This window comes from Sprattus sprattus (assembly GCF_963457725.1).
Source record: "Sprattus sprattus genome assembly, chromosome: 8".
Classification (NCBI taxonomy): Eukaryota; Metazoa; Chordata; class Actinopteri; order Clupeiformes; family Clupeidae; genus Sprattus; species Sprattus sprattus.
In genome coordinates this window covers 8,395,935-8,408,497 of record NC_137927.1, presented here as the reverse complement: position 1 = coordinate 8,408,497, position 12,563 = coordinate 8,395,935, and the positions used below count along the sequence as shown (strand labels likewise).

Below are 12,563 nucleotides of genomic sequence, written 5' to 3'. Positions count from 1 at the left end.
ATGTAAATATCCTTTGTCGTAGATCTTTTAGGAGGATAGTGGTCAAATGGAGACAGATGCGCTAGGTCAAGGTAGGCCCCTGTTTGGATGTAAATGGTAAGTGGACTGCATTTATAAAGCGCTTTGCTACTGTTAGACGTAACTATCCTAGACCAATGAGGGAATAGGCGTCTGGAAGGTTTGGGTGGATTCGTCTCTCTCTTTGCTTTGCTGAAAAAGTAATGTTTATTAAAACACCTTTCTTAATACGCTCATACTTAATCTGACTCCATTTTCTGTGTCTGACTCCACTCTTTTGGGAACCCAGTCTAAGCTCCTCGCTTTACTGTATATTTATACCAAATTTGTAGGCTGATCTCCAACTCAATGCACCTATCGTCTGTATTTGAATTTCCTCTCTTACTCTTTAGTAACCGTGTTCTTACATAGGAATAGTGTCATTGCAGGACGTCCCGGCCGGCTGATTCCCTTTTTGACAAGTCCACAGTCATAACCCACATCTAGTCCTGGACTAACCCAGAGGTCCCACAGTGCTGTTAAAGGCGCATATTTCAGCTTGTTAACGCAACGTGGTTCAGTGACAGAGCGCCAGACTGCTCGTCCTCTCTTAGTATAGCTACTAACTATAATTTGCGTGCAGTGCAGGGCCTGAGCAGCAGTCCTATCTCTATACCATACATTAGCAGTTCACTGTGGCATGTCTTAGCCCAGATGATGTTTAGCCAGGAACCTCAAATCCTAGTCAGTATTACCGGAACACAGTTACCTGAACGACCATCAGTTAAGAATTTCAGCAGAGGTCATAGTGGGTCAGAATTACCAATTTATTATGTCAGGTACAAGTGACTACTACCAATTACAAAACAAGTCTTAAGTGAAGAAACAATTCTAACTTAAAGAGAAACAAGTCCAAAATGAAGAATACTAAGTCTAAAATACTACAAGAAACATGAAAACACTTAGAGGACATGAACATACCTGGCTGCTTCGAAGTGGCTACTCCTACGGATGTGAGGGCGATCTGAAGACAGAATATCCTGGTGCTATGTCTACCTTCCCCTTAAATACATCTTTTATTGCGCCATCTGGCCTAATAATTATAACTAGATAAGCAAGTTTCTCTAGATGAGAATTACCCATTTACAACACAATCCTGGAGAGGGTTTCGCCCACAGTGTGGGTGACCCCCCTTCAACCAAAGGTACTTTTTACCTCTCACAGAGACCATAATGATCAGGTCTCTGTGATCTATGTTTTAATTAATGTATACAGCTCTAGAGCTGAGGCCATTTTACCACTCAGACTGAGACCATTAAAATGAGTCCACACATCATAAAGAAATCACTTTGCAATCCAACATTTTCGTTTGACACTCTCATCCTCATTCCCCTGTCCCTAATTTCACCTCAGCACGGGAAAACACACCGAGTTTTAACACACTTTTCAAAACAGTTAACACACTTCTCAGAGAAAGACAAAAAACCTAATTGAATAACCATGTCAACACATTGCAGACACTTAGAAGCAGCTGTCGGGGGAGAAGACGTATTTCCGCTGGAAAATGTGTTGAAACCGGACGTCGTCACTTTACTCCGGTCTCTGTGCAAAACAAATCAAGCAGTTCTTAACCTCTAAAAAAGGGTCAATAGATTAAAGTTGATACCAAGCATGTATCGAGGAGGCCACCACCAACAACCTCAGGATTAGAACAAGAAAGAGGTTGTGGTAGAGGTAAAGGGGCCCCTGTCATGGGACGTGGCATTCGTGGCAGATGCTCTAATGAAATTAGGGCAAGAGTCATTGATCCATAGTAAATCATGACCTCTCCATGAGAGAGGCTGGCCAAAGGGTTCTTTCAAACCTGAGCAATCATACTGTGGCTTCAATTGTTTGTATGTTCAGCAATGACAATGACGCTGGCCTTTACAGTCAATATAATGTATTGTGTTTCACTGTATTTGCACTTTTGGCAACAACAATTTCTATACTTTTGTAAAGTATGTTGTCACAATACAATGTATATACTGTAGTTTCACTAAAGTTATACGGTAAAATTCTGATTACGGTCAAATTCTTATTACTTTACGTATATTTACAGTATTTACAGCCTATTGCACTATTTTATCAGAATCAACACACTGGCCCACACTGGTGGCAGGGGAAGATTGTTCACTGCAGAACAGATTGGACCTTTTCACTGTATATTGAAACCTGTCATTTTGACGTACAAAATATACATGTAATGTGGAAAAATATTTTTGTGTCAGAATCTTTGCCATTTTGTACACAGTAGAACAAATGTTACGTAATCAATGGTGTTGACAGGTCCTTGTTTAGAATATATGTTACAGTTTAGTGTTTAGCAATACAATGTTTGGTTTTGATGGGTGTGTGATTCTGCAAACATCATATAGTGTTTTGGTCATTTCAGCTTCTGTTAAAGGCTCCCAGTGCAACATTAGGGCATCAAAATGGAAATATTCTGGATAAGACAATCTTTATGATATTGACATTTACTTCACCATATTAGCACATTTGCATCACGATACTTTGGGCAATAAAAAGAGCGCTAAAACTAGCTGCAAGAGCATAGCCCTTTATTTATTGGTGCCACCAATAAATAAAGCAGGATTCTAGTCAATGGAAAAATGGCCTCTCCCCACCGGCCATTGTTGTTGTTTACGATTTTCTATCAGTTCTCACCACACAACGACGTCTCATCTTTGCTCCTTGAATGTCTATATGTAATGGTATGGAGTTATATTAAGTTGCACTGGCTGCCTTTAAAGGGATAGTTCGGTTTTTAAGACATGAATCTGTATACCTTCCCCGTCACCAGTGTCATGCAATCATGCATCACTTACCCCCGACAGCGTCCTGTGAGCAGAGTTCTCGTCCAGTTTTGGTCAAACCGAAAGAAGTCCGGCAGGTTTCTAGACCCAGCAAAATAAAACGTTTCTCTTCCCAAAACATTATGTGTTCAAAAGAGTGATATATTTGCATCCCAAAAACATGGTAGTGGAAAAAGTCACACCTCGTTTTCACTTGGCCCTATTTTCAGTACGCTCGATATTGCAAACTCACAGCTAGAGTCTACCTGTTTGATTCTCGATTCGCGAAAGTTTGATTCACCAAAGTTGCCTGAGAGAAACGCCCGTCACAGGAAAACGATGCTTTATGTCAATTTTATCAAATGTTGTCTCAGTTTTCATCGTTTTCATGTGACGGACATTTCTCTCAGGCAACTTTGGTGAATCAAACTTTCGCGAATCAACTTTCGCGAATCAAACAGGTAGACTCTAGGTGTGAGTTTGCAGTATCGCGCGTACTGAAAATAGGGCCAAGTGATAACGAGGTGTGACTTTTTCCACTACCATGTTTTTGGGATGCAAATATATCACTCTGTTGAACACATAATGTTTTGGGAAGAGAAACGTTTTATTTTGCTGGGTCTAGAAACCTGCCGGACTACTTTCGGTTTGACCAAAACTGGACGGACGAGAACTCTGCTCACAGGACGCTGTCGGGGGTAAGGGATGCATGATTGCATGACACTGGTGACGGGGAAGGTATACAGATCTTAAAAACCGAACTATCCCTTTAAGGGCTGTGTGTGAGCTGTTTTGAAAAAGTAAACAGTGTTTGGAAAAATGTGCCAAAGCAGTTGAGAAAAACTGTAAGTATTGCGACAGATTCTGGGCCATTTTCTGATGCCACCATAAACTGGCCACTAACCCCCACCAGATTAGTTAATTACCAGAGCAGATTGTGACAGAGAATTCCAGAGAACAATGGGTCCACTCCTGAGTTAGATCTCTGCCCATTAATACCTCAGGCAGAGGCTACTGTCTAAGGTCCCAATCTGTTCATCGGGAGCGGTTTGGGGTTCAGTGTCCTGCTCAAACCCCTTCCACACTTGGTGAGGATGAGCCACATTCAAATAGCTGAACGTAGCTGAGCTACCTCCTGAACCACTATCGACCCCGCAATGCCACAATATGACTCACAAATAATCACAATTAAATCACATTTTGTAAGCTAGAAACATACAAATGCAAAGACTTACTGTTCTATCTTGCTAAAAAGGAAAATCATACATGGTGTATAATATTTCCATAACTACTGTACTGTTGCTATACTGTGTGGCTGTTGCAGATGGTTAGGCTCAAAATACTTTTGTCCCAGATTTCTCCCCAGATCGCTAAAAGCCAAACCAGTTTGCATTTAAATTTTTCTATTATTTCACCCACCCCATGATCCTTTTGCTCCCTCCCTTTCCTTCACTCTCTCCCAGAGGGCAGGGCAGGGGGTGGGGCAGAAAGGGGCAGTTTGTCTTGACACGCCTCCATCTCAAGCCATAAAGCAGAGCATCACTACCAGGTGTGCAGTGTGCTCCCAGGTGACTCTCAGGTGACTCTTAGGTGACTCTATCAGAGCCGTCCACATCCCTTGAGAAGACCATCTCCAGCATTTCTGTCCTCCCAGCTATAGACCAAGGCCACGATGGGGAACGTTGCGCAGGGCTTTAGGGACTACTTCTGCCGGCCGAAGAACACCAACATGCGGATTAGTCTGCCGGCTGTCTGCTTCATTTGGCAGATTGCCATGATCGTCCTGTTTGGAGTCTTCATCCGCTACGACGAGGAGTCAGACACTCACTGGGTAGAACACAGAAGAGAGGAAAATATAACCAGTGATGCGGAGAACGACTTCTACTTCAGATACCCAAGTAAGTTCAACCCAGTGTTATATTATCTTTGTAGTGTCATTAGTATAGAATCTATTAATAGAGTGATAAATGCAAGCACGCCCACCTCCTCCCATGCACAAGGTTGCCAGTTGGAGTCCGATGTGGGACTAATATCGCATGTTTGATCTCAGCTTTGCAGTAATTTGACATCCTGTTCTTGTGATGAGTGTCAAGCTGAAGGTGCATGACACTTTGGTACATAACAATAAACCTCGAATAGTCCAGTCTGCTCTTACACAACGGTTATATATCTCGATGGATGTTAGTGTTTTGCAACAAATTCTTGAAAGTCTACATTGCTGTTGCCTCACCATCCAGAATCAACACAATTTATGCTCTTAACGTTTATTATGGTGCACATTCCTTTGACTGCTGCAGCAGATGTAGGTGCAAGATCACCAATGGAATGAGTGTAAACAGCTATACTTTTCTCTGTGTCCCTTCCTCCCTCCTCATCCTCTACCCCCAGGCTTCCAGGATGTGCACGTGATGATCTTTGTGGGCTTTGGTTTCCTCATGACGTTTCTAAAGCGCTACAGCTTTGGTGCGGTGGGCTTCAACTTCCTGGTCGCTGCCTTCGGCATCCAATGGGCTTTGCTCATGCAGGGGTGGTTCCACCATCTCGACTTAGAGACGGGAAAGATCTCCATTGGTATCGAAAGGTAAGACTTGCAACCACATTATTTTTAAAAGCACAATAGAAAATGGTCAGGCCGAGATGCCTTTATGTCATCGGTGGCTTGAAGGTAATTAGGAGAGTGAATCACAACTATTCACATTTTATTATCACTGCCACACAAGACTTCATTTAGCAAGATTCGTTGTGAACATAATCACGTACTGTCTATCACTCCGCACTAACAACACTATCATGTAGTGCAGATCGTATCATGTGGGTGTGTCTGTGAAAGGATGCGGTTGGTTGTTTAGGGGTTTTCCTAGAAGTCTTGTGATCTGTCTAAAAGGATTGCATAACTCCAGCTGCCATAATTCATAATATATGACCTGTCAAACTGTTTGTTGCTGAACTCCAAGACCCAAGAACTTTCACATGATGATCTGGCTCAACTGGTTTTTTTGGACATGGATGACAGAGTGTGACTCTATCTCTTCTCTCCCGCATGTGTACTCAGATGCATTTTTTTTGTGTCTTTTTTTCCCCCTCTGTCCAGCTTGATCAATGCAGATTTCTGTGTGGCCGGCTGCCTAATTGCGTATGGGGCCGTCCTGGGGAAAGTCAGCCCAGTCCAGCTGCTGGTCCTCACGTTGTTTGGGGTCACCCTCTTTGCTGTAGAGGAGTACATCATCCTGACTCTCATTCACGTGAGTTTACTGAACAGGGAAACTAGGCTTAAAACTTTGAACAGTGTGTCACGGAATAGTCACTGTTATCACACCCCTAACATGACACTTTAAAGGATATCCAGATGCATTAAAATATCCAACAGCACATCACCTCAACAGGGCAACACTCCACACACAGGTGTCAAGAAGTCTCTAAACTGTTGTAATCTCTAGTGTCTTTTGAAATGTGAAACTTTACACTCAAGTGCTTACTTCAGCTGATCATTAACTACAGCAACAACAAATAACACCATTCTCTGCACAGGCAAGGGATGCCGGCGGCTCCATGGTCATTCACACGTTCGGAGGCTACTACGGTCTGGCAATCTCTTGGGTCCTTTATCGACCAAACCTCCACCAGAGCAAACGCCTGAATGGTTCCGTCTACCATTCTGATGTCTTCGCCATGATTGGTGAGTGGCCATGACTATCGATAGGAGACCCTATGAATGACCCTGTGACATCCCTGTACCAGCAGTAACTATGGCAACAGGTTCACTTCCATGGGACCTCACAAAACACTGTGATTTTCTTCTCTCAGGAACCCTTTTCCTCTGGATGTTCTGGCCCAGTTTCAACGGAGCCATCACCGACCACGGAGATGGACAGCACAGGGCGGCCATCAACACCTACCTGGGGCTGGCCTCCACTGTGCTCACCACGTACGCCATCTCCAGCCTCTCTGCCAAGCGCGGACACCTGGACATGGTAAACTCACCCTGGCTCCACCCAGACCACCACCAACACCCACACCTCCTCTGTCCCATCTCACGCATTTACATGCGTTCATTTAGCGGATGCTTTTATCCAAAATGTCTTACAGGACAGATCTACATGTTTAACCCCACTGCTGTGTCCAACGCAAGCAACGTAGCACAAGGCCGCACTAGAGCCTAAATGTACTGTATACTTGCTTTCCCCGTATCGGACTAGATGTCTACCAATGCTAAAGACACAGGCTGTCTCCTGGGGTAACTGTAAACAAAAAGGGAGAGATCGTTTTCGGGGCCATTGGCTATTTTTTATGACTTACGATGTCGCTCTATCTCTCAGGTGCACATCCAGAATGCTACCCTGGCTGGGGGAGTTGCCATGGGAACAGCTGCGGAGTTCATGATCCAGCCCTATGGCTCACTGATTGTTGGCTTCTGCTGTGGAATCCTCTCCACGCTAGGCTACCTGGTTTTCACTGTGAGTACTGTTAGCCCCCTCTCACCATTTGCACATCATGAATCAGACAAGTCATGTCTGGAACATGGAAATCCCTTAATACTTATTAGCCACAGAATGTTAGCATGGGACATGGACAGCAGAAAACAGCTGATACTTCCTTCCTTCCACTGCAGAGGAGCAAAACACAGCCCAAGCAAGTCTGGGTGATTTTCAGTTTGACGTGAAGTTTCAAGGGATGAGGTTCAGACACATCCTTTAGCTAATGTTGTTGCTGAAGCACACAAATGTATGGGATATGCTTCAGGCAGGGAAAATTAAGTAAAAAACAAACACGTCTCGCTGAGTGCTAGCACAGGATCGTAGCCTGAATGTTTGAGGTTGGGTTTCCTTCTTTGCCTGGGCTGTTGGCACTGTTTGCCAAGAAGAACTCAAACACAACTAAAGTAATTTATAACAGACTAAAAATACTTATTTGTTTAACTACATTTATACAATTGTAAATATATCTTTAATACACAAATACAGATGATAACAATTTAATTTGGTGTAGTATTTATTTGGGTTCAACATTCTTGTTTATTGTATGACTGTTGTAGCCTTTCATGGAGAAGCACCTGAAAATTCAGGACACGTGTGGAGTACACAACCTGCACGCCATGCCTGGAGTCATCGGGGGTGTGGTGGGTGCCATCACTGCGGCTGCAGCCACAGTGGATGTCTATGGTAAAGAGGGGTAAGTCTCAAAACACACTGGCCAACCAGGAGTGCATTGGCCTAAAGCCCCACAGTGCAACGACCAATGTTAGTTTCTGCTGCTGTTGCACAACCACACTTCTGGGTAATCTGTGCTAGCAGAATGCAGTTAGCGTCATCCAAGCCTTCAAACCAGATCAACTTGCTACAAAGTTAGAGGCCATTGCCCTTACGGTTTCCCTTAGCACTCAAGACATGGTATAAATGTCAGCCACATTCTTAAAATAGTCTCTCAAAACTCGTACTGCAACAGAAACATTCCAGGAGAGAAAGACACTTACAGACACAATAAACTAGAACATTCTATTGAAGATTCTGACTTTCCATATTTAAATTTTGTATTTCTTTTCATCTTTCGTTCTCTCCCCTTATTCTCTCTTTCTTTGCCTCTTTCACCTAGGTTGATTAACACGTTTGACTTTGAGGGTGACTTTGTGAACAGAACTGTTGGGAATCAGGGCGCCCACCAGGCGGCAGGCGTGTGTGTCGCCATCGTCTTCGGAATAGGCGGTGGCGCCATAGTAGGTAAGGAAAGACCAACGATGACAAACCAGAATAACCAGAAGCAAATTTGAGCAAAAAAACCCAAACAACTGACTATGCAAGTCTTTGAGGTCATATGCTTGAAAAAGTCACTGTTGTAAAACCATTGTATAAAATCAGAGGTACGAATATAGGCTACAAGTGTTTAGCACACTTTTAAAAAAAAGGCTGTTTCAACGTAAGGACGGGTGAGCTCTTGAGCTATTGCTATTGGAAGTGAGCAAGTGTTCAAAGAAAATGAACAAACCAGATGTGTGCAACTCATCTGTTTTATTTGGCAGTCTGAGTAAAAGTGTCCTATTATGTCATAAGCCACAGGCGTGTTCTGTATGACATCCTGTATACTGGGCTATTAATTGATCCTGGCAAGGCTATTAATTGAGTAATACTTGGAAAGTTTTCGCATAATCATTAGTTATTAACCCCCAATCCTGAAGGAACATTTAGCCGGGTTCATCTACAGAAGCAATTTAGCCAAGGAAGTCTTCTTCAACTCAGTCTCATTTTCTCATCTACAGGTACAATCCTGAGGTTCCCTATCTGGGGAGATCCTGAAGACGATAACTGCTTCGATGACGAAGTTTACTGGGAGGTAAGAGCTTAACCTGATTATCAGTTATGCCTTTCCCATTTGACCGCCAGATGGCAGTATTATACAAGAATAGAAAATCATGAAACCCTGTCTTTGGGCAGACATTCTGATATATGATCGAGAAATTAAAAGGCCTTTTATAAACACAACTCTAAATGTTGTGTTTTAACAGCTTCCCGAGGATGAAGAAAGCATTCCTCCTATTCTGGAGTACAACAACCACATGACGAGCAAACACCCTGACATGTAAGTACACAATGAAATATTATTATCACTTCAGCCTACCATCAATTACATTTCAAAGAAAGACACCATGGTTGGTCTGATTGCAACTATAGTTAATATCAGACAGAACATATGCTACCTATGATAAAACGTGTACAGTACAATACCAATGTAATGAACGATATTCCATTGCAGGGCGTAATACACGCCGCAGGGTGGCACCCTCCACCCGTACATAGCTATTTAGAAAATGCTTTGCTGCATACGACACTGGAACTTCAGTAGGCCTAGCTAATTATTTCAAAACGCCTGCATGTTTTCGAATACCCCATGTCTTCAGGATAAGTGGTACACTTCAGTGTGTGTTTCTGTGCTCAAAACTTGAATCGCTTTTTTTCACAAATTAATAATTGTATTCACTAACACCCTTTACACACATACAACTATTGATTATGTTTATTTTTTTTGTTGTACTTCAGGTCTGAGTCCAACTTCTCCGTGGAGCAAAGTTAGTAAACTACCGTCCATGATCCTCCAGCGGGCCAACCCCCACAGATAATAGTTTCTCTCCAAATGAAGAAAAGCACAACAGCTGACAAGGATTACAGTCTCCTTGACTTATCTCAGTAATAATTTGTATGGACGTTTCTGTTAACTAAATGAGTGATTATGATACAATTTGAACCAGTGGTATGCTTTAGTTGTGTAGGGTGAAATGCAAACATCTGCGCTCTTTGAGTTGCATTCATAGCACTCATAGTGGCTTTGGTCACAGGCTAGGATAGCTGTCATTACTAGGTGCATGCGTTCGCTTCGCGTCTGAGTAGCCGGGAAACTGGGAATAGCAGTTGACAAAACTTGTTGATTTAACTTGTTGGTGTCCTTTATTTATGCTAATTGCCATAGGCCAGTATTTAGCCTACTTTCAGCTGGTTTAAGGTTAAGGTCCATTTTAAAATATTCTCTAGGCCTAGCTTACAATACAAATCGTGTATAAACTTTTTGAAATGATTTATTCTTTAAATGACTTTTAAAGTCTTTTAACCACCTCTCAGAGCTTTTTACCGTGCCTTAACTCCTCTTGATTCTGCTTTTTTCACTGAGACGATTGTGAAAAGCCTGACATTGGCTGATGTTTAATGAAGGTTATTTTTTTCTGTGCACAGCGAAACCTGTAGGCTAGTAGCCTATATCGATATCATTCAGTGTTTAATGTCTGCCTGTCATAACTTTCTCGGGAATATGACTTTATTTGACACCGTATAGATCACCAGACGTGTGATTTACAGCTGATAAAGCTGTGCTCAAGCTTCGAATGGATTCGTTCTATGTATTTAGCCCTATTCCACTTAGTTTCATAGAACTTTACATTTTTTAAATGCATTTATATTTTCATATCTGTGAATGAAGCCTTCTTTGTAGGCTTTTGTATATTTTTGTCTTGTGAAAATACTGTACGTGTATTTAAGGAATATGAATGGAAACGTGTTACTTGATGTTCGTGATGAACTATATATATTCATTAAATATGTGAATTAAAGCATTCTGAAATTACTTCATGAAAAAAATCCTACGTCAATAGAAAACTATGTTTGAATAAAGAAACCGACAGTTGGCCCATGTAAGCTACCAATTTATGATATCGATGGTTAATATATTTTGTATTTGGGACCAGGAAAAGCATAACACAGGTTTCGATGTAATCATCTGGGCGAATTGGAGATAGGTTGTGTAGGTGCAGAGCTCATATGTAGCCCTAAAGCTAACATAACAAAATATAAACAGAAGTGAATAGTGCTGAATAAACACATTTTTAAATACCAAACTCATTTTTGAATCCAATATTAATGGCCATGCATGGACCCTTGGGACACGCACTGCACACACACAGAGGGTCAGACATGCGGGAGTCAAAGGTTTCAAAAATTATAGCTCGCTGACAGACCAAAGCAACCTGCTGCACCTCTAGAAAACTTACAGATCTAAAACATTGTTCAGTCCAATCTTGCTACGGTGGCGACTCCCTCCACAGTTTGCCTGCGCATGCCAGTTGATGGCTGCACTGTGGCCGTGTGGAGTGGCTGCTGCCCTGGCTGGTTAAGGACGGGTCGAGGGCTGGACGAGCTGCTTGCGAGGCCGTGAGGATGTGGTCATTTGTGAGGGGTCAGACTTGTGTCCTCCCCTCTGATCTGTTCTTTCTCATGCTGATGGGTAGAGGTCAGCTGGGTCTCTCTTCCTGATCAATCACCGTGGCAGTTAATGAACTTTAAACACACACTAGAGATGGAGCAAACCTCTGGGGACACTCAAGGGCTGATTGTCCATTGTGAGGCGATGAGGGACATTTATTGGCTTAGTGGCGATGAAATTCATGGTTTCAGAAATAATAATAATAATCAGTTCAGTGATTCTTTGTGTCTACATACGTATATGGCTTTTTGAATGCTATGACATTCAGGAAAACCCTTTTTTGAAGTTCAAGTTAAGTATTCGCTCTGTTTACTGCTATTGCTTTTTTAACAGATAGATTTAATTTTTAAGTTTTTTCAATAAATAGGAATCACATTCATTATTTGACATTCAACCTTATCTAAATTAAAACCTAGCTAAAATCGTGTCTTCTGACCGAATTTTCAAATGAATGTTTTCACAACGTCTTGTCAAACTACCTCACTTTATTCTGCTCCAGGACAGGCTCATCTGCAGTCTTCTAAAGGTCCATTAAGCAAACCAGAGGAAAGACCTGGAGAAACAAGAGGAGGAGGACAGAGGAAAAGAGAGGGAGGAGGAAGAGGAGGACGAAAGGAGGAGGAGGAGGAGCTCTATCGCTTGCTCAGGTTTAAGGGATTACAAGGTACAAATTAGATGGACAGCAGGGGGGTGGGGGTAGGGGTGGGGGTGGAGTGACACCCCCCCCCCCCCCCCCCCCTCCATTTTTCACAGTTTTCCCATGGGTCGGGGGGAAAGGGGAAGAGAGGTAAACAGTGAAAGAGTGCGAGTGAGAGGTAGCTAACTAGTCCAGCTTGGATCTGTGTCAAATTTACGGAAAGACATGAAAAAGATGAAAAGAGGTGAGATAGAAAGAGCAGAGAGTTTAGGTCTGTCATTTGAAACATCTCCTGGCTTGATCAAACAAAGATATGTGTGTGTGCCTGTGTGTGCATGTTCTTGTAGGTGTGTATG

At 42.6% G+C, this 12,563-nt stretch overlaps 1 protein-coding gene across 1 annotated transcript; it reads left to right on the top strand.

Annotated features, from left to right (window-relative positions):
* Positions 1-4,503: 4,503 nt before the first annotated feature.
* On the top strand, positions 4,504-9,893 carry LOC308369561 (ammonium transporter Rh type C 1-like; the record flags this gene model as incomplete). The annotated part of the gene is made up of 11 exons (XM_080844053.1): positions 4,504-4,729; positions 5,220-5,412; positions 5,923-6,073; positions 6,360-6,507; positions 6,636-6,802; positions 7,148-7,285; positions 7,864-8,000; positions 8,421-8,545; positions 9,082-9,155; positions 9,328-9,401; positions 9,860-9,893. The coding sequence occupies 11 exons, from the start codon at positions 4,504-4,506 to the stop codon at positions 9,891-9,893; spliced, it is 1,467 nt and encodes a 488-aa protein (XP_080700179.1).
* Positions 9,894-12,563: the final 2,670 nt, after the last annotated feature.